Here is a 22,500-nt window from a genome sequence, read left to right as displayed (position 1 = left end):
CTTAGTGCATTGCACCCCCTCTAGCTACGCCACTGAATCCTAAGCATGTTTACTCATAATCTGGTTTTAAGGGAGCTTGCAGTTTAGAAACAAAATTAATTACAGCATTTCCTGGCTCCTTCATTTTAGCGCGCCTTACGTTGTTCATGTCCAGGTGCAAGGGAGGAACCGTAGGGTGTTGATGGTGGACGAGGGCTGTGTATGGCTCATTGTACACTGGTGACAAGACTTCTCCATTGGGATGTTCTGGGATGAGTTGAAAATGACTCCTCTCTGAGTCCTGGTTGCTGACTTGTGGCTGATGAGCCTGCAAGGAACATTTGCCCTTAGACTTCCGAGAGCTTCCTTTTCTTTTCAGTTCGGGCTTCGGCAGCCCTGAACCGGTCGAGGATGGCTTGCCTAGATGCTGAAAGAGCAAGAGAAATGGCTTGTGTCAGTTATCCCAGCCCCAAGTTCAGATATTGCATGGATGTGTAACAAACAGTGGCTAATTATTATATCGGAAGAGCCATGCAAAATTGACACACATTCAAGGGGTACAGAACCAGTCTCAGTTAGAGACTGGCATTGAGTTCAGTAGGACTTACCTCCTTTCACTTCCTGGATTTGAACAGGAAGACAGGAAGAGGAAGTGTGGAGGAGAGGAAAAGTGAGATGTTCTAGCCCACTATTCTCCTCTCATTTCCACTTTTTCTTCCACACTATTCCTCTCTGCAAATCCAGTGAGCAGACAGCCCAGGAGTGCTGGCAGGTTATCATTTTTGTTTGAGCAACTCACACACTTGGTGTCCCATTCATAACACACAGTTAGCAAAAGCAATGAGCAACTTGTCTAAAAGGAGACATGGTTGAACATCATGAGAGATTTTCCTGGGCAGTGGACAACCACTTTCCTCAACTTCCTACTTACGCGGATTGGTTGAGGCAGAAGGTCTTCAACAACCTGGTTATCAGGCATCACTCCGTAGGGCTGCCTCTCCGAACATGAGCCTGAACTGTTCTGGGAGTGGTGGGTGGAGGTTCCCCCTTTCCCTCCTGATGCCCAGGAATTTGTTCGGCCATCGGAGGTGAGCGAGCCCCTCCCGCTTCCTGAGAACTAACGACAAGTAAGGAAAAGGGAGGAGAAAAGAAAATTGTATTCAGGGGGTTATTCAATATTGCGAAGTTTGAATGGATTTGCTTTGGAACAACATGGAAGATAGTTAGCTACAGGCCAGGTTCAAATCCTGATGTCACCCAGTGATCTCTGAGTGACTGAGATCACTGAGTGACAATCACTGCTTCCCGGGGTTGGTGTGCAGGGGAACTGGATAGCAAAGTATAAAGCACTAAAGTTCAATAGAAATGATACAGTGCTGGAAACCTTTAAGCTGAATTGTGCCTCTTGCCCCCTCCTCCATCAGAAAGGCCTTATAACCACCTCTTGTCCTGAGAGGAAGAGGAAGAAAAAAAGCCAATGACACACTTTTGCTCTCTCTTTCGTGTGGCGATTATTCCCCATTGTTTGATTTTACGTAAACTGCCCTGGAACTTGTTGGCTGAAAGGCGTGGTGTAAATGCCTTTAATTCATAAAATAAATACAAATACAGGTTCCAATATTCCATCCTACTCTCACAACATTGGTGGGACGAAGAAGCATTCCAGGTCAAGACACCATGGCTTGTGCAAGAGAGGCTCATGCACCCACTGAGATAGTGGCAGAGACCAGATTTGAACCAGGGTCTTTCTGGTCCTCAGTTCATTCTCTGCGTGTAATGTGATTGCACCATGATTTGGAGACAAATATTGAATCATTCAGAAAACACTTTCTAAGCCCACAACGTTCACCCTTACAAAACAAAACAATCCATCAGATTCTTCCCTGTCATTTGGGAAGCAAAGATGGTTACACCTGAATAGCATATTGTTTGACCAGTGAAGAGAAATCAGAACCATGCTGTGTGATAGGAGTATGGAATCTTACCTGCCCCAGGTGTGGTGGTTTTGGCCCTGAGAAGCTTTCTGATCCAGAAAGGGAGGAGTCAGCATTTCGGAACTGAGCTGTCTTAAGGCAGTACAACCACTCTTGGTAATCACTGTAGTTGGGGCAAATCACCCGAATGGAGTTGATTAATCGGCCTGCAAGGAAGACATCAGTTTAGCAGTGGCTCAGTTCAAACATCATGGAAGCTCTGAGCTTCCAAACATGCAGGAATCTTGAAACCACGGTTTCAGAGCCACTTCTGCTTCGGTTTTCTGTCCTCTCAAGTTCATAAATTCACCCCTTTCTCTGTGATTCGGCAGTGGCTGAAGCTGTGGTTTGTCGATTCAGAGATCACATCATTCTTCCTTTGCTATGGTTGGTGTGAGGTCTGAATTGACCCTGTGTCTCCTCTTGCCCTTTCTAAAACACCATTTTCTAATCCTGCCTTTGGGGGCAATCCAGGCTGAACCAGTTCCCAAGCAACACATCATCTCCACCATACTTTTTGGTGAGGTGGTGCCTTCTCCCACTAGCTCCCTCTGTTGTACTCGTATTATCCCAAAACACAGAGTGGCAGAGAAAGAGGTGGGGAGCGGATGGAGGCAAAGTGAGGCAGCTGTGGAGGTGGCCAATGGTCCTGGGGTCCACTGCTCCCTGCACCCAGCTGCTTCACTTTGGTGGCAATTCTATCCTCACTTACCTGGGAGTAAGCCCCTTTGACCGTAACAGGGCTGAGTAGACATGGTTAGGATTGGGGTCTTTGTCTCATGGGTGAGCCAGCCCTGTCTGCTTTGCCCAAAAGGGTCTTTTTAATGGCATACAGTCCTCACGGTCCTACGCTACAATCCTTCCAAAGTATTGCATGCAGAACTGCAGCCTTATAATCCGATCCTAGGCATACCTGCTTGGAAGTACGACCCACTGAGTTCTGTGGGACTTCCTCCCAGGTAAGTGAGTACAAGTTTGTAGCCTTACAGGACCATCCTATGTATGTTTTTCAGAAGTAAGTTCTACTGTATTCTGTGAAGCTTACTCCCAAGAAAATGTGCTGCCTTCGGATACAATCCTATCCACACCTTCCTGGGAGTAAGCCCCATTGACTCTACCATACATCTGACAGAGGTGTTCCTGGGGGTCCCTGCACCCGGGGCAATCCCCAGTATTCCACTCCCCCACACCCCGTTTCGCCCCCCCTTCTCCACCCCCCCACACCTGACCTGGAAGTAATTGCGGTGACGTCATCATCATCGCAATTACTTCCGCACAGCTGCCTCCTCCATTCAGAAAACAAGGGGGAACGGAGGAGGCAGCCAAGGCCCCCACGGAGCCTTCCGTGCCGCGGGGGTCTCCATGGCAGCGGTGTGGGGCTGCTTCCAGCGGCCCCAGACCGCTGCAGTGGAGACCTCCTCGCAGCTTGTAAGCAGTACGGAAGGCTCTGTGGGGGCCGGGGAAGTAGTATGTGTCTCCTCCGAAGTCAGACGGGGTGCGTGCCACTTCCCCTCTGCCTCAGAGGGATGCCCTCCAAGGTGGAGCAGAGGCGACCCGGGCCAGGAAGCTTCTGCTCTGCCTTGGAGGGACACCCTCTGAGGTGGAGCAAGGGCGACCCGGGCCGGGAAGTGGCACACGTCTCCTCCGAAGTCGGGAGGAGCATCGGGAGGCAGCGTCTCTGTGCCAACTGGGCCGCCCCCCCTCCTTTATAGGAGGAGACGAGATGGGCACCCTAGAGCATCAGTACCTCTCTAGGGTGCCTGTCTCCTATCCTCCTATAAAGGAGGAGGGGAGAGAATCAGTCGGCACCGAGGTGCTGATGGAGAGGCAGCAAGCTGCCTCTCCGCAGCGCTCCTGGGGGGGTGGGGGTGAGGCTCCGAGAGGCACCCCTGGAGGGTCGGCACTTGGGGCATTTGCCCCGTTTGCCCCCCCAGGTACGCCAGTGACTTCTGACTTACTTCTTAGTAGACAGGCATAGGATGGGGCTCTTAGTTTACTTAACCAAAAGCAAAAAAAGGAAGAGGCAAGCGTCAAGAAGGTGCAGGAAACGGAATTTAATAAGCAGAATGTAATTCCCATAGGTTGGGACCATTCTAGCACATTTGCAGGTTTCCTACAGGAACCCACAATGTTGGAAGGAAATTTCTTTCCACCCCCAAATAAATCTAAAACTCATGACGTCCACAGAAACATTTTAATTAAATTCTATTTTTTGCACCTTCTTGGACTTCGCTACCTCCCTGTTTTTGCTCTGTGAAGGGTGTTGCCCCGTTTTCTGAACCACTTCATTACAACACATCCATCCTTTGCCCCACGCACCATTTCATTGTACCATGGAATAAACTACCCGTTTCAAGGTTCTTTCTTACCATTTGTGACATACCTTCTATTAGAAAAGAGGTTTTCTGGTTCTCTTCAAACTGCACTTGGATGGCATTCAGGGGCAATTCTCCCTAGGTAGAGAAAGAGTCAGAATGAAATATATGAGATATGAAACCTTTTGAGTTCAGATCTAACACTTTCTAGCCCATGGGTTCTTAACCTGTGGGGCCTGCTGTGGGGCCACACTCCTAGGGGGCGTGAGTAGGGGTTGCCTGAGGTGCTCCCATTTGTCATGTTATATATTCATTGTTATGGTTGCAACTGAATGTTGTTTTTTTCAAATTCTGTTTTTCTTTCCCATATGTGCTCTGCATAAGTTTAGGAAAATAGCAAATCATAAGAATTGAATAAGTTGGAGGGGTGCATGTGTGAGCAGTTCGACATTGTACTGGTAGTGCACGAAGCTAAAAAGGTTAAGAACCGCTGGTCTAGCCCAAATTTGAGGTCACTTTCCTGTGTGCCTCTGGAGAGTCAAGAACCACCTTAAGGTAAATAAGCATGGAAGTCCTACAGATATCAGTCCTTTTTCTTTTAGATCACAAAATGATAAAAGATTCATACTTCAGTCTTTTAGCCATGAGGCTATGCCTGCTCTTTCTGCATTTAATTGGTTGAAAGCCACTAGCGTTTTAATTTTACATCCATTTTGGATGTAAAGCAAGACACCATCTCTTAAATTACAGGAAGATTCGTTGGTTTGCCAACAAATATGAACAATTACACACAACTCTCTCTATTTAAATCCAGTTTTTGTTATATAATACAGTTGTGTTTTTATTTTCTAATTATTTGGCTCTATTTTGATAGAATAGAGATATTTTGATGTGGTTTGTTTCATTGCATTCTGCATTAAATTCCACGTTGAATGGCAAATAACGTGATGGTAATATTTGAAAATGTTTTCACAATTTTGGCCACTAGTGACAAGCTCAAGTTGTTGCCCCTCTAAAGGTTGTTGCCCGGTGCAGTTGCTACCCCCTGCACCCCCTTAGCTACGCCACTGGTTTACACTGTTCTGTTATTGTGGTTGCAAGCCACTTTGAATTGCAGGAAAAGTGGGAAATTCCTATTTTTAACAATAACAGCAATTATTATTATTATCAGGCAAAATAAAGTGAAGATTATGTCAACAGTAATATTAATGACCACTTAGGGCCCATATATTGCAATGCCAGTCATCTCATTTCATGTGCTGGTGATGCTCATTTTGAGAACATATTGCAAAGCAATTGCATCTACAGACCCTAACCCTAAAGAACACACACCCCTTCAGCTTTAAAAACAATGCACAGAGCTGCAGAGTCAGAGAATGCAACATAAAGCAGATAAAGAAAAGCCTTTGGCAATGTGAATGGGGGACGCTTGAGCAGTGGTCCCTGGCATGAAAATAGAGGTGTTACAAGGGGCAGGAGGTCTGGTCTAGAGGGTAGAGCCTCCATTTGCCTGAAGATAACATCTGCAGGTCGCCAGTTCGAGGCCACCAGTACCGTGAATGGTGAGACCTTGAAGCAGCTGACAAGCTGAGCCGAGTTATTCCACCTGCTCTTTGGTGTGAGCAAAGAAGCGCCTTGGCTGCCCTCCATGTGAGAGATGAAGGAGCTGCTTGTCAGCTTGCGTGGGAGGAAACTGTAGGCCAGAATGTGATACCAGATCAGAAAGATCCATCTGAAATGTTGTGGTTCTTGAAAGATAGAACCTTTCTTCAACTGTAAAAATCCCTACGGGGATTTAGAACAGCCTGCCTTTGTAAACCGCCTTGAATAAAGTCTGAGAAGAAATCTGATGACCAAGAAAGGTTGTATATAAATATCTGTATTAGTATTAGTACAAGCACCCGTGTGATGCTAAACTGAGTCATTTACAGCATCCTTGCAATCATTCCTGTCCGCAAGATTGAGACTTGAGGCTGAAGGCGAGAGGGACATTTTGGCGGGTGCTGCCCAGAGCTTGTTTTGCTAAAGACAGAGCTGCAGTAGAGCTGATTCTGCACTATGGGTTGCCAGGATCCCACCTACTATGCATCCAGCCTGGTCAGCATCATTGCGCAGCTGCCCAGGGTACTTAGATGGGCCCGCTGCCGATTCTCTGCACCCATAACCTTTTTGTGACGTAGTACTCTTGGCACCCACTGAGATGGTAGGTGGCCCATGAAGAAGAATTTGCCAAGCTCCCCCACCCAACCAAAACCGAGGCAGCACTGCCGTTTTACATGCAAATAGTTCCAGATTCAACCCCTGGAGTCTCCACATGGAATTGGGACAAGGAAAGATCCTGGTCTGAGACCTCAGAGAGCGGCTGCCAGCCTATTTCAGCAGCCTTGAGCCGTATGCTCTGACTCAGCAGAAGGCCAGCTTCCCACACAGCCCTGCCGACTCTCATGATCTATTACGAATGCCCGAAACTGATGTTTAGGACAATTCCATGCCCCAAAGGACTTTGTTCCTAAAATACCTCTGTCTACTTTGGTTTAATCCCCGCCTTGGATGGTACCTAACACTGTTTACTTTCTCAAACAAATTGCTGAGAAGGATATGGCAGGAGATTCAGTTTTGTTTTCTGGGAAAGGCTGGTTTTTGGGAAGGCGCAAGGAACAAAGGTTCTGGCCTACAGAAAGATCAAAGATTCTTTGATGCAGGGGGAAAAAAAAGAGCTCTTAGCAAGTACTTTTAAGCAGTGGAAGTGGGACGCCCAGCAACATGGGTACTCGAGTACTAGAAGACTCGAGTCAGCATTGAAGATTGGAAAGCACACAGGTTTACCACTAAGCCATTTGGCTTCCCATGCTGGACAAGGGGAGTGAGAAGCTGGGCAGGTCCCTACCCCAACCAGAGAACACCTCCTGCAGTCTCCGTCTACTGTCTGCCTGATCCCACCCCATGACCTCTCCGAATGCAGCTTTCTTCACTACTTCCCTCCATTAGGACAACAAACCATTCCTCACCAAGGTGTGTTGCTTCAATTAACCTTTAAAAACATCATTAAGAGCGATTGTTTCCACATGGCCTGCTCTGACAGGAACACCCACACACCCACCACAATTAGTAATTGCCCCACAAGTGGCTGAGATTGGCACAGAATTGCTGAGCAAGAGACATTCTCTACCATGGAATGTAGCAAACAGCTCCTGCTGGCCTCCTGCCAGCGCTGCCCCGGGGCAGGGGTGAGGCAGGACTGGCGAGCCTCAGATGATACCTGATCCGATTGCTTAAGGAAGGCCAGCCCAGGGCAAAACGCCAGCCCGGAGTGGGCAGAGAGGTGCTCCCCCCATTTGTTTATTTCTTTACAGGACTTTTATCCTGCCTTTCTCCCCAAAGGGATCCAAAGCGACTTACAAAACAGCAGGCGCAAAAGTGCAGAAAACACAAAATCACAATTAATACAGCAAATTGCACAATAAGCTAAAACCATAAGAACATAAGAACAGCCCCACTGGATCAGGCCATAGGCCCATCTAGTCCAGCTTCCTGTATCTCACAGCGGCCCACCAAATGCCCCAGGGAGCACACCAGATAACAAGAGACCTGCAAGACCTCCTGGGAATTGTAGTTAAGAACATAAGAACAGCCCCACTGGATCAGGCCATAGGCCCATCTAGTCCAGCTTCCCGTATCTCACAGCGGCCCACCAAATGCCCAGGGAGCACACCAGATAACAAGAGACCTGCAAGGCTTCCTGGGAATTGTAGTTAAGAACATAAGAACAGCCCCACTGGATCAGGCCATAGGCCCATCTAGTCCAGCTTCCCGTATCTCACAGCGGCCCACCAAATGCCCAGGGAGCACACCAGATAACAAGAGACCTGCAAGGCTTCCTGGGAATTGTAGTTAAGAACATAAGAACAGCCCCACTGGATCAGGCCATAGGCCCATCTAGTCCAGCTTCCCGTATCTCACAGCGGCCCACCAAATGCCCCAGGGAGCACACCAGATAACAAGAGACCTGCAAGGCTTCCTGGGAATTGTAGTTAAGAACAGCCCCACTGGATCAGGCCATATGCCCATCTAGTCCAGCTTCCTGTATCTCACAGTGGCCCACCAAATGCCCCAGGGAGCACACCAGATAACAAGAGACCTGCATCCCGGTTCCCCTCTTGCATCTGGCATTCTGACATAACCCATTTCTAAAATCAGGAGGTTGCACATACACGCCATGGCTTGTACCCTGTAATGGATTTTTCCTCCAGAAACTTGTCCAATCCCCTTTTCAAGGCATCCAGGCTAGACGCCATCACCACATCCTGTGGCAAGGAGTTCCACAGACCAACCACACGCTGAGTAAAGAAATATTTTCTTTTGTCTGTTCTAACTCTCCCAACACTCAATTTTAGTGGATGTCCCCTGGTTCTGGTGTTATGCGAGAGTGTAAAGAGCATCTCCCTATCCACTCTGTCCATCCCTTGCATAATTTTGTATGTCTCAATCATGTCCCTCCTCAGACGTCTCTTTTCTAGGCTGAAGAGGCCCAAACGCCGTAGCCTTTCCTCATAAGGAAGGTGCCCCAGCCCCGAAACCATAAAACAATCAAGACAATATTAAAAACAATAAACGCCATCACAATAAAACATGACAGCAGCTACCAGCACCTTCTAAAAAAATGGACCAAGCCTGTAAAAGCTAGATGGCATTTTAAAAGCCCAGAACTCAGAAGTCTTATTTAAACAAAAATGTCTTCAGGCCTCGCTCCTTGGAAAGTCTCCAAGGAGGCAGTAAATCAAGAGGGAGGGAGTTCCATAGGGTTGGTGCCACTACTGAGAAGGCCCTGTATCTGCCGTCATCGCTCACACCTCCTTAGGCGGCAGCAGGGCCTCCGAGAGGAATTTTATCAGGGGGTACAAAATTGCTTTTGGGCCCCTTTGCAAAGGGAGGGAGGGTTGAAACAGAGCAGGGGAGGGTGGTGACAGGTGAGCAGAACAGGGGCAGGGAGGGCTGAAGCAGGGTGAGAGGAGGGTAGAGACAGGGTAGAGAGGAGGGAAATGTCTTTGGAGCCCACTACCCATGTGGCATCAGTAGTGCTCCAGCATCTCCAGTCATGGTAATGTGCCCAGCATCCTGTGCAGGCAATAAGAGTCTGAGTAGGTAGGAAAATGTCAGATCCGAGGAAATTTCTGGGCCCCCTCCTTTGACTCCTGGGCTCCCCTTTGGACCCTGGACCCAGGTACAAATTACCCCCTTTACCTCCCTCTCCTAGGCCCTGGGTGACAGTATTTGTAAAAGGGCCTTCTTTGATGAGGAGACTAGCCAGGTTATATATGGAAGGAGGCAGTCTCTCAAATACCCTGGCCCCAAGCTCTATAGGGCTTTCAAGGTCAAAACCAGCACCTTGAACTGGGCCCAGAAACAAACTGGCAGCCAGTGCAGCTGTTGGCCTGACAGAGTTGAACCTCCTAACTCCAGTGACGACACGGGGACCGCTGCATTCTGCACTAATCGCAGTTTCTGAACCATCTTCAAGGGAAGCCCCACATTGCAATAATCAAACCTCTATGTCTTTTTTTTTTTTTTTTTTAGCAGGGGGAGAGTAACTGGCCCACCTCACCCCAGCACCGTCTGTTCTAGTGGCTGTCTGCTGGTATTCTTTTGCATCTTTTTAGATTGTGAGCCCTTTTGGGGCAGGGAGCCATTTAGTGATTTGATTTTTCTCTGTAAACCGCTTTGTGAACTTTTCGTTGAAAAGCAGTACATAAATACTGTTAATAATTAAGAATAATTGTGGCATGGATCACCGGGGCCAGGTCTGCACGATCCAAGTACAGTTAGAACTGGAGCACCAGCCGAAGCTGGGCAAAGCCCTGGTCACAGTCACCTGAGAATACCATCCTTTCTCCTTAGAGAGACGTTTGGGTAGATTCCTGGGGCAACCACATTTCAGGCCAAGAAACGGAAAGACCGTGGGTATGGATGGTGTGGAACTTAGGCATAGAGGTGTGCTCTCCGCCATGAGAGCACATATAGCGCCATTCATTTGCACGGTACTGTACACAGCACGAAAAGTCAGGCCCTTTCCGTGTTGGGGGGGGGAGTTGCTTATAATGTAGTGGTTGGCACACAAAGGAGACCGCAGAGGGAAGAAGGTGGATGGAGGCAGGGATAAGCAAAGAAGGTGATGCAATTGTTAGAGTTACCCTGATTTAAGCATAGTGATAGTAGAGAATGGCAACCAAGGGGTGGCGTCAACAGCCGGTTTTTGGAAAGGATTTGAAGGAAGGGAAGGCCCTGGTTCCAGTCTTTGGATTTTCCCATCAGAAGGACAACATCTTGAACTTCCAAAACTAGAAACTGACCAGTTTGAATCAATGGGCATTCTGTTTCAACCCTGGCAGAGGTTACCAATGCATCGCTGACCTCCCCTGCAGTAAAGCAAATGCTTTCTAGGTAAGGTTTGTATCCCGTAGTTGTGTGAGGTTTTTTTTTATGCTCATTCCAAGTGCTTCTTATTGTCTGTTTTGCCATTTCCCATTCCCCGTTGCCTTTCTTAAGAAACCCTTGTTATTTTTTTACAATTTCCTTGCCTGTTTCCTTCTGCCCAGAGTCAATTGCTTCTTGCTCCCTGACTGATCTCTCAGGGGTTAGTGATGCAAAAGGCATGCTTGGGTGCTAATGAGTTGGCCAGGCTGGGAGGCTTCCTGGACTGCTCATACAACCACCAGGTTTGATAGCTGGACCCCCTGCCTAAACAGGAGGTGAGATGAAGGAAGACACCCCCTCCTTTCTGGGCTTTTGATTTCATGGTGGCAGCAACTTCCTTTTTTTTGGATGGCTCCTAGCTGCACAAGAGGTACCACGAGAAGGTCAGGTATACAGGCTACCTGCCTTGCTCCTTTCTCCAAGGATCTGATCGCCAAGGATCTGATCGGAGTGGACCTCAACAGGTGGGAAACCCTGGCCTCTGAGCGGCCTGCTTGGAGGCAGGCTGTGCAGCATGGCCTTTCCCAGTTTGAAGAGACACTTGGCCAACAGACTGAGGCAAAGAAGGAAGGCCCATAGCCAGGGAGACAGACCAGGGACAGACTGCACTTGCTCCCGGTGTGGAAGGGATTGTCACTCCCGAATCGGCCTTTTCAGCCACACTAGACGCTGTTCCAGAACCACCATTCAGAGCGCGATACCAGAGTCTTTCGAGACTGAAGGTTGCCAACTAACTAACTAACTGATCGCCAATCATGCTGAAAATGGAGGTTTCTGGGTACTTAATTCCAGAGTTATGTAGAAGTTAGAAAGTTGTAAAAAAGAGAGACTCACAAGCGGGCCCCTGCCACAAAAAGCCATACAAAATGCTTTCATAAAGGTTAAAGAGAGAGACTCTCCATTCCAAGAAGGGCGCCCCTAAGCACCGAAACTTCCTGACAGTGGAGAACAAAGGTATTTTCAGTCTCTTTTAGTACTGGAAAGGTGGTTGGCTCGTGTAGCAAGAAGAGAAAAGGAAAGCATCAGAAACCGAGAGATTTGAAACCGAGATAAAGAATGAAAGATAAGAGTGGCTGTTCCACGCTGAAGCTTCCAACCCAACCTCTGCGGCCCAGCAGAGTGATCCAAGGCAGAATTACCCTGAAGCAAGCCCCGTGGAGCCCAGTGGGACTTGCTCACAGGAGGAATCATACACTGTAACGTTTTGCAGGGCCACCTTCTTGCAGTGCTGCTACGCAACAAAGCTGGACCTCATGACCACACGCCATCAGCAGCGTTTACTCACGCTGCAGTGATTGCAGGACACGTGACAGCTCGTGCCAAAGCCCCAAGTGACCTAGATTTTGTTCCTCTTTTTTTGCAATTTGCAATACGCAAACGGGTACGGATTTCGGCATCGCCAGGCAGGAATGGGGAACTTCGCACACAGAAGGCGAGTCCAAGCCCAGACATGTTTGTGGAAAGTCAAGTTCCTGCAGTGCTATCACAGGGCTGTGAATCACCTGCTCACTCATGAAGGTGCAAAAATCTCCACTGAGAAGCCAAAGTTCTTCCATACTGAACGCTGTGCATTTGTTCTCGCTTTGGAGTTACGCTATGTGTGCTTTAGGGTCAAATCTGCAGCTCAGACTTGTATATCAGTAGTGTACAAATGGTATCAGCTATATCAGTGGTATAGCTCAGGGGTGTCCAAACATTTTGGCAGGAGGGCCACATCATCTCTCTGACACTGTGTCAGGGGCCGGGGGAAAAAAGAATTAGTTTACATTTAAAATTTGAATGAATTTACATAAATGAATATATTAGAGATGGAAATTATACAAATGAATGATGGTCTTGCAGTAGCTCAAGGTCTATAAAAGGCCTCGCACAAAGCAAGGCCAGCCTTTCCTTCACTGCCACTGCTGCATCACAGATGTGAAACAGCAAGTAGTGGAGGGAGCCCTCGTCCCACAGCTCAGGTGAGAGGTTGAACAGTCATCCTTACGCTGAGAGTAGTTGCATCAGGCCAGCATGGGCTCTAGAAAATCTCTGGAGGGCCAGAGGCTCATTGGAGACTGGGGGCTCCCCGCGGGCCGGATTGGGAGTCTCCAAGGGCCGCAAGTGGCCCCCGGGCCGGGGTTTGGGCACCCCTGGTATAGCTGATACTTTGAAGGTTCCAGTTTGGCTCCCTGGCCTCACTAGAAAAAGATCCGCATCTGTGGAACTCCGAAGAGATACTGCCAGTCAGTGCTTGATAATAGCACTGAGTTAGATGGCCAATGATCTGACTCAACAAGAGGCCACCTCATATGTACCAGATCTTGGAGTTTGCCTGAAGGTTCTGGATTCTTTCACAGGGGAGAAGAGCTAAATCACAGGGTGAGGGACCAAAAATAAAAGGGGCAGGCTCTATCCATCAGGACTCACACCCAGCCTTCTCTCCCCGCTCTAAACCTCCTCCTTTTCTACAGTGTTATTCCAATCTTATTGTCTTCCTCATCTGCGAAATGGGTGAGCAACTGAGGCTTAAAATAGATGCAATGCAGAAAATAATAATAATAATACAGGTATTTCTATACCGCCTTCCCTTCCCTTGGGTAGTGCTTCCTTGGGAAAACTTCCCTTTCCCTTGGGTAGTACTTCCCAAACATTATAGCACCAGGACCCACTTTTAAAAATGACAATTTATTGCTACCACTAGACTAAAAATTGATTTAGAAGGGTTTTATTTATTATTAAATAATCATTAAATTATTAATAACAACACAGGCCTACAAAATTGAGGGTCAGAAAAGTTTTCCCCAAACTTTATGGTGGTTTGATATGAATTTGGGATGCCGATTCCAAAAATGGCATCCGTTTTGCCCTATCACGTCTAGTTTTGGAGATATAGTATAGCCGCATTAGTGAATGGTTCAAGCAGCTTCCTCATGAGGAAGCCATGGTGTAGGAGATATAGCATAGCCTCAGTAGTTAGCATTCCAGCTAACAATTTTCTTCTGCAAACCAGGCAAGGGTGCTTGCAAAAAAAATTTTCTTTTAAAAAAAGAAGTTTCAAAAACTTTTTCTCAAGCTAGATGGCCAATTGGCTCGCAACTCTCTGGTGGGTCCTGACCCACAGTTTGGGAAACACTGCATTAGGGCAAAGGCGATAGATCAGAGGGCAGAGTATTTGCTTTGAAAAGAATGAACATCTGATCTGAACAGGTCCCAGATTGTTGATCTAGTTAATTCAGATCCAACACAGGCCCCCATTGTACTAGAAGAAGCCCAAAGTGACCATAGAGACAGGGAAGCTGTCCAATTCAGCAGCTGTCAGCAACAGTTGGGTCCTGGCACATTAACCCACAAAACCACAGGCATTTGCTGCAACAAATGTGGAACAGTGTGACCAAAAAATCCACAAAGGATTCTGCCCCTTGAAAAGGAATCTCAACATAACTTCAGGCAGGAAACCATCCATGCACCCACACCAAATCTCTGAAACTAGGACGTTATAAGTGACAATATGCTGTCCATGTATCTGGCTGTTTACAAGAATGAAAACAAATAGCCCTGTCCCAAGGAGCTTACAATATCAAGAGAGAAAGCAGGGGAAGAGGCAGGGGAAGAATTTGCTTACACACACTTCGGCTAAGTTGCTGGGAACGAGGAGAAAACTATGCTAGACGTCTTCATCGTGTTTTTGGCATTTATTCATTTATTTGGGTCTATAGGAGCATTGAGTCATGTGACTCCACACACAATACACACACACACGCCTGCAGTCTGAAGAGGTAAAGCACAGGCACACACAGGTTGACCGCCTCTGCAGGGCTGTCCCACCAAACAAGGCCAACTGAAGTGGTTGCCTCCGTTGGTGGGGGGAGCCCGTCTCTGTTCACCTATGTGTCCTCACTGCTCCTTTTTCTTCCTGGCTTGGTAGTGCCAAGGAAGAGGCAGAGTCAAGGAAGCCTTGGTACCAAGGAGGCTTGGTAGAGCCAAGGAAGAGGTGGACAGAGAGGAAGAGAAAATGTGAAGGGGAGGAAAGTGCTGAGCTAGAACACTGAAGACTGAGAGGAGCAAGCTGGCACATCATTGCATGGTTGGCAACCTTCAGTCTCGAAAGACTATGGAATAAGCCTACAGCACCCGGTATTCCCAGGCGGTCTCCCATCCAAGTACTAACCAGGCCTGACCCTGCTTAGCTTCTAAGATCATGGTATAAGCCTACAGCACCCGGTATTCCCAGGCGGTCTCCCATCCAAGTACTAACCAGGCCTGACCCTGCTTAGCTTCCGAGATCAGACGAGATCGGGCATGTGCAGGGTAACAGTTGCATAGGGGGAAAGCATTTGGTAAGCTGCCTCAGGTGTCAGAAGGTCTTGGGCTGGCTCTTCACCTACGTGCAGGACTAGGTCTAGAGGGGCCCATCCTTCACGCTTAAAAGTTGAGTTCATTGCTCCAGCTTCCACGGAATGCAACTGTAGCCGCTTGGTTGGTTCTGAGACAGCTTAACCACAACTATTCAGGAACCAAAGCCTTTTGGGGGACCAAAATATCTCGATAGCAGCCACCCTCCTTTTCTTTAAAAAGGGTAAGATGCTTCCCATGTCAAGTGTGCTTAGAAGTTTCTGAGAACACAATGCAAACTTGTCACGCTCAGCTATCAAAGCCAACCCAACACACAGGAAGAGCAAGCTGAGACAAAAGAAGTGGAGAACGCTGACTAAGTGTGGTGGGCTGAGACTCAGCCAAAAGCCAGGACGTTCTGAGTTCAGATCTCACCACTGCCAGGAATAGGCAAGGAAGCCTTAAGTAAGTCATTCTCATTCAGCCTCAGCCTCACACCCGCAGGTTATAGAGGCCACATCAAACATGGAGTATGGATATGTGAAGAGTCTGGGATGGGGAAAACTCTTACCTTAAAAAACAGGCCTCTGCGTTCTTCAGATATGATTACCAGAGTAGAAGGGTAAAGGATCAGCAGTCGCTCATGATGGTCCTGTGGGAGACCACAAAGACTGAGCTTCATAGAAAACAACAATAGCAGGTTCAACTCACCTCAATTCTTAACTGTATTTTGTGACACTGAATGCATGGAAGGAATGAGAAGGTCATACGATCACACTTGCCTTCAATGAGAGCTCTTGATGTACTCCTAAACTACACAGGCCTACAAAATTGAGGGTCAGAAAAGTTTTTCCCAAACTTTATGGTGGTTTGATATGAATTTGGGGTCCCGATTCCAAAAATGGCTTCCAATTTGCCCTATCATGTCTAGTTTTGGAGATATAATATAGCCTCGTTTGTGAATGGTTCAAGCAGCTTCCTCATGAGGAAGCCATGGTGTAGACTTCCTCATGAGAAAGCTGCTTGAACCATTCACTAAAGAGGCTAGGCCGTGTCTCCAAAACTCGACACGATAGGGCAAAACGGATGCCATTTTTGGAATCAGCACCCCAAATATACCCAGGAATTGGTGTAACGTTTAAGTAGGCAAAATGTGTGTTGGCCTGTGCTACCTGTAGAATCCAACTTCTTGAGAATCTTATTTTTAAAAATGCAAAAACCACCAAGTTACTAGTCCTTCTGGTTGTGAGAATAAGCTTGAGTGTATGTGGGCAAAGGTACTTCATAAACCACTGGGGTGGTAAAATAAGATTCCTGTCAGTTTGGGACAGGGGCTAGCTTCCTGGTTCCTCCCCACAATGAGAAAAAAAGTAAAATTATACACATGTGCTTAATTTATGCAGAATTTAACGTTCTTTGGTGCTGAATTTAACCAGCGCAGAGTGGCTGTGCTCGGTTCTGTCTAAAAAGCCCTAGAAGTCCATCTACAGACCGTGAACCTGCTTCCTACCAAGTCAGACCACTGATCACCTATCTCAGTATTGTCAACCTTGGCTGGCAGCACTTTCCAGGGTTTGAGACTCAGGGGTCTTTCCCAGACCTATCAGAGAAGCTGCCAGGGATTGAACCTGGGACCTTCTGTGTGTAAAGGGAGTGCTTTACTACTGAGTTATGATCTGTTTTCAGTCTACGCAATCCAGCACACAAGGGTCCCATACACAGCTGCTTCCAAACAGGGGAGAGCAAATTCCTTCATGTCCAACCCTGCAGTGTGGCAATGTGTCCAATCCTGAGCAAACCCCACTCATCTAATAATTCCCTCACCCTGGCACCCCGAGTAAGCAACAGCTAACGTTTAAGACGTATGCCAGCAAAATCCAATATCATTTTGTTCTGTGGAGGAAACCGTCTACCTGGAAAGGGAGGTGTTGCAGCTTCACTTTAGAGACGCAAAGGATGTCGCCCAGAGACTCACGCTGGGTGCCTCTCCACTCCTGCACGGGGGCGTTCTGTATGGACCACCTTAGCTGCTCTCTCCCAATGGAACCTTGCTTCCATTCATTCTAAAAGGGGAACCAAACTCAACATTAATGCAGGCACAAGTGACGCAACTCACCCACCCTCTGCCACTGGCAAGCAGACGTTCAAGATCACACGTAATTTGCACTGGAGATTTGGAGACTACAAGAGCTGAAGACGCTTCCTGTTGTTTAGAAGTGAGTCCTGTTTGCTTCCCACCTTCTCCAAACTTTGGTAAAACAAGAGAGGAACCCCCTCACTTCTCCCCCAAGCTTTCTGCCAATCTCAGAGGGTGCAGAGTTGGCAATGACCTAAAGTTATGGCTGGCTGGTGAAGCTATGCAGTTAAGGCAAGCAAACATTGGTGGGTCCCTGGACATGCACAGTCAGGGCCAGCCCATCCATGAAGCTTGAGTGTCCTGCCACACTTCCTTTCGGTTCCTTATTTCCTTTCCTATCTAGGGATGAGGAGGAGAAGAAGAAGAGGCAATGGTGATCTTGCACCAGCCACATTCAGTGTTACAAAGTAGTAAGGCAACACAACCTGTTGTTAAGCTTCTCTGGTCTCTTGGATTGGTCTGATGTAGTTATCTGCAGAAACCTTGTGGTAGTTGGCAACCTTCAGTCTCGAAAGACTCTGGTATCGCGCTCTGAATGGTGGTTCTGGAACAGCGTCTAGTGCGGCTGAAAAGGCCAATTTGGGAGGGACAATCCCTTCCACACTGGGAGCAAGTGCAGTCTGTCCCTGGTGTGTCTCCCTGGTTATGGGCCTTCCTTCTTTGCCTCCTTGCCTCAATCTGTTGGCCAAGTGTCTCTTCAAACTGGGAAAGGCCATGCTGCACAGCCTGCCTCCAAGCGGGCCGCTCAGAGGCCAGGGTTTCCCACCTGTTGAGGTCCATGGGTCTCACAACCATCAGAGTTGAAGAGAGCTCAGAAATCATAATGACCATGCACTCACCTTCACCGAGATGCAAAAATCCACCCAAATATTTGAAGAACTAAGTACATGCACATTTGCATAAATTTGGATTTTAAGTTTTCTTCGAAATCAGTTACACATAATTGAAGACTGTATCATGTTATAATCACTTTTTTTAGGAACTGAGAGATCTTGTAGTGAGATCAGATTAATGTCCTCTGGTCATGGCCAGAGATGAATGCCACAGCTGTCTGCACGTGCTCTAAGGTGCTGTTTTCCCATATGGTAGACTTGACGGCCCCTTCCAAGTCTATGGAATTTATTAACAGTTTCCTGAAACAAGATGAACTGTGCTAGAGGAGAGCTGCTGGATCCACCTGGAACTCTTTGCTCGAATAACACTTTGGATAGCACAACCCACAAACTGGTTATTCCAGTTTCTGCTTCATCTTTAAATATGCGGAGCTTTTGCTGAAAAGGGGAAGATGTTTTTGAGCCTGGAATGCTAAACAGTGGCAAAAGCCTGAGCAGTCAGGAGACAGACCAGAAACTGTGAGCAAAGGGAGAAACTCCCATCAGCAATCTCAGCCTCTGCTTCCTTGGCATGGGCAAAATTACTCACAATGGGGAACAGAATGAAAAGAGTCTGGCAGAGCTTTTCAGACCAAGGACTTTCCAGGAACTGACAACAACAAAACAAAAACATTGGATCAACCTGGATTGCATGCTTGTCTCTCCCCACTTTTATCTCTCAGGTGAGGATTCTGGGATGGTGTCCAATTTATACTTGCTAACTCATCATTTCCCACACCTTCAAAGCATTTCTTTTAGATAAACCCCCACACGACTTCTTGAATCCCCACCCAAAACAGAACCCTGGCCAGAAGAGGCAAGGCGGTGGGGTGCGTGTGTGCCATGGGTTTATACGGTTGATCAGTGTTTCTCAAACTGTGGGTCAGGACCCCACGAGGTGGGTTGTGAGCCAATTTCAGGTGGGTCCCCATTCATTTATTTTTAATATATTAGACCATGCTACCGTGGCATGTGACTGCATTGAGGAAATGTTACAGATCTGTACTTTTAACAGGCTACTTGGTATATGCTTTTACCCTGCACGTGCCCGATCTCATCTGATCTCGGAAGCTAAGCAGGGTCAGTACTTGGATGGGAGACCACCTGGGAATACCGGATGCTGTAGGCTTGTACCATAGTCTTTCGAGACTGAAGGTTGCCAACCAATTGCATATGCTTTTAACAATGATAGTCAATGGGACTTACTCCTGGGTAAGTGTGGATAGGCTTGCAGCCTAGGATTGTCAAAAAATTTCCTGCGCGATGACATAACCTCCGGTCATGACATCACTTCCGGTGGGTCCTGACAGATTCTAAAAAGTGGGTCCCAGTGCTAAAAACGAGAACCACCATGGTAGATAACCGGTCGCTTGGCCCCAGGTGTTGATAGCCAAGTGCCTTGGCATTTTGCCACTTCAGCCTCTGTTAGCTAATAGTATTAATAACAGGTCTGCTGTAACCCAATTCAAGAAATCTTTAGTTAATCTTATATAGCTTACAATGGACTATGTTTGCAAAAATTAGCATAGAAAAATGATATTTCCAGGGGGGAAAACTTTGTTTTCAGATCATGCATACACATTTCACAGGAGGAATTGTCTTTGAAGAGGGGGAGGGGATGCCTCAATATCGTTCTAGAAGAGGTATTTTATATTTATATTTCACATTTTTATAACACCCTTCCTCCAAGGAGCTCAGGGCGGTGTACACGGCTGCTCCCCTCCTTTGGTCTTCACAACAGCCCTGTGAGGTAGGTGAAGCTGAGAGAAAATGACTGGCCCAAGCTCACCCAGGAAGCTTCGTGGCTGAGGGGGGATTCAAACCTGAATCTCCCACGTCTAAGTCCACCTCTCAAACCACTACACCACCCCTTCTTCCTCTGACGCCCAAGAAGGAATGCCTGTCCTAATGCCATCTTAGAAGAGGCATTCCTTATTCACTCTTACCCAGGAGGGAATTATTATTGATCAGAATGTTTATATGCTGCTTTTCAACAAAAAAAGTAATTCACGAAGGTGTTTATATTGCAAAATAAATCAATAAACGCATCTTTTTAAGGATGGTATTTGTCATCCTGTGGTTTTTAGAAATACTTGTATTAAGAATAATCTAATTTTTTTTTTTGAAGTGTCCTGTGTGAATTTCATTAGTACACTCACAATTGAATCCTAACCTGCGCTGCTGCAGCTGATTTGGAGCGGGGGTAAGGGGACATTTGTCCCCATATTCCATGTAAAGCTGCAGCCTGACCAATGGGGTACTCGGATCTGTGCTGACGGAAGTCCAAAAAGCTTATGTCGGGGTAGAGGCTCTGGAAGGGTGCACAGGATATGGTGCAACCCTGTTTCGCCAGTCCCGTCCACTCCTGGGCCTGTTCTGCCCCCTTTCCACCCAGAAAACCCCCTACCTGCCCCTGTTCCACCTTCCCCCACCCCTGCATCGCATGGAGTAGCTCTTGCTCCGGTGGTTGCAGCTTCGAATTCAGCACCAGCTGGACAGCACAGGCCTTCCTGCTGATGCAGACTGCTCACTACTCACTGCAAACGTGCTTTATCGCACTTTGCGACACTCTACACTGATTCAGCAGCCACTGCACCAGTGTAAGGTTAGGATTGAGCTGTTCGCTTTGTTAAGGGCTACAGAATGCAATGCCCTGACATACTCAGTTTGCTGCGTTACTTGTCGTTGTGGCTGATATAACATGCGGTCAATGCTGAGACAATGGAAAGCAAACTTGACACACCAGTTCTATTGCACAAGTTCACCCCGCCAACAGCCAACTCACCTCGGCTAGGAAGGACAAATCAAGGTTCCCTCCATTTAAGTGTATCTGTTTCTCCAAGTGGTACAGCCAGTGCTTCAGCTCTGATCTGTTTGGGCAGTAGATTACCAGGGGATTCAGCAAGGGACCTGGGGGAATAACGTAAGGGCATGTTGATTGTTCTCAAACAGTGAACGAGATGTTGGTAAGATGAACGACAAGCTCCCTTCCCGAGATCATCTGCTTGGCAATTGCAGCTCCCTGTTCAGCAGTTCCCTGCAAAGGGTGAGAACCAGCCCAGATTTCCTTCAGTTCCATCCTTCTTTGCTTTTACATACTATGGGTGCTCACACCCTTGTCTAGCAATTACAGTAAACACCAAAGAGATATTCAGTTGCCCTGCTTCCAGTCGGCAGGATATGACCTCCCCGACAATCAGTCATTTATTATCCGCCTCTTATGAAAATGACTGTCAGGCAATACATTCAAACAGGTTCCATAGTGGCTCTTGGAATACTTAGATAAGCCCACGCTCAGTCTCCCGTCATAACAAACTGTTATCAGCAAAATGAGAACTTTGGCCTTCTGGGAAGGTTCCTGTGAGGCCGTGTTTAATGCAAACATTGATTAATGGAGCTCTGTAATGTTTAGGAACTTAGGAAGTTGTCTCCTATAGGGTCAGACCATTGGTCACTCCATCTCAGCATTGCCAAGGTTTCAGAGGGTCTTTCCTAGACCTACGGAGATGCTCCTGCCAGGATTTAAACCTGGAGCTTCTCGATTTAGAGCAGGTACTCCCTTCCCTTCCTCACCTTTTCTGCACATCAGGTTAAAATACAGTTCTTTTTCATTTTTTTCATCTGGAGAATGGAGGGAAAAAGAGACTATATTCCCCTAATACCTTGCAAGAGAAGATAAACCCTCAATGTGAAGGGTGTCAATTACAGGTGTGCACATAAATTATATATTATAATGCCCTTCCTCCATAGAGCGAATGGTTCTTCCTCCTTCCCATCCCCCTTTATCTTCCCAACTATGAAGCAGAATAGGCCAAGACTGTCCCAAAGTCATCCAGTGACCTTAAGAGGGATTAGAACCTCAATCACTCTGTCCAAAGGCTAACCACTATAACCCCTAGTAAATTCATGCAAGTGCTGGATCATCTTAATCATTGTGTTCCTATGGGGAAATGACATGCTCAGACTTTTTCTGGGCTATGCCATGTAAACCTTGAGGTTTTAGAGGAATGCCAGATGAAAGGAGTCTCTGAATGCCAGATGAAAGGAGTGGCAACTGTGAAATACAGGGAACTGGACTAGATGGCCTGATCCAGCAGAGCTCTACTTATGTACCTGGACATGTTGGTAGGGACTGAAACTGGGGTCTTCTGCATGTAAAGAAGATGCTCTCTCCTTTATGATGGTGCTTTGTGCACCTGCGGCAGACCTTACACCAGTGATTTTCAACCAGGGTGACGTGGCAGATTGGTGTGCCGTGAAAGGTCTGCAGGTGTGCTGTGGGAAGTTGGAGCTCAGCGGGTTTTTTTGGATTCTGCAGCTCTATTTCTAAGGCAACTGCCTGAAGTTATGAATTGTCTATAGACAGTTGCCCTAGAAACAGCCGCAGAACCCAAAAAAGTCTCCCGGAAGTCAAAAGTGACATCATAAGAGATGAAGAC

General features: G+C 47.3%; 1 protein-coding gene and 1 pseudogene across 1 annotated transcript in view; both read right to left on the bottom strand.

The window, feature by feature from the left end:
* PLEKHN1 (pleckstrin homology domain containing N1) overlaps positions 1-22,500 on the bottom strand; it is a 73,900-nt gene that overhangs the window by 6,843 nt on the left and 44,557 nt on the right. The window contains exons 6-12 of the mRNA XM_066637391.1: positions 20,847-20,971; positions 16,966-17,115; positions 15,624-15,704; positions 4,336-4,405; positions 1,965-2,119; positions 911-1,096; positions 140-406 (exon numbers count right to left, since the gene is read on the bottom strand). Of these exons, the coding sequence (XP_066493488.1) occupies positions 140-406; positions 911-1,096; positions 1,965-2,119; positions 4,336-4,405; positions 15,624-15,704; positions 16,966-17,115; positions 20,847-20,971 (1,034 nt within the window). The remainder of the gene's footprint in view (positions 1-139; positions 407-910; positions 1,097-1,964; positions 2,120-4,335; positions 4,406-15,623; positions 15,705-16,965; positions 17,116-20,846; positions 20,972-22,500) is intronic.
* LOC136660804 (5S ribosomal RNA) lies at positions 14,927-15,045 on the bottom strand (annotated as a pseudogene).

This window comes from Tiliqua scincoides, chromosome 9, assembly GCF_035046505.1.
Source record: "Tiliqua scincoides isolate rTilSci1 chromosome 9, rTilSci1.hap2, whole genome shotgun sequence".
Lineage (NCBI taxonomy): Eukaryota > Metazoa > Chordata > Lepidosauria > Squamata > Scincidae > Tiliqua > Tiliqua scincoides.
The sequence above is the reverse complement of the archived record's forward strand: the minus strand, read 5'-3'. Positions and strand labels throughout refer to the sequence as shown.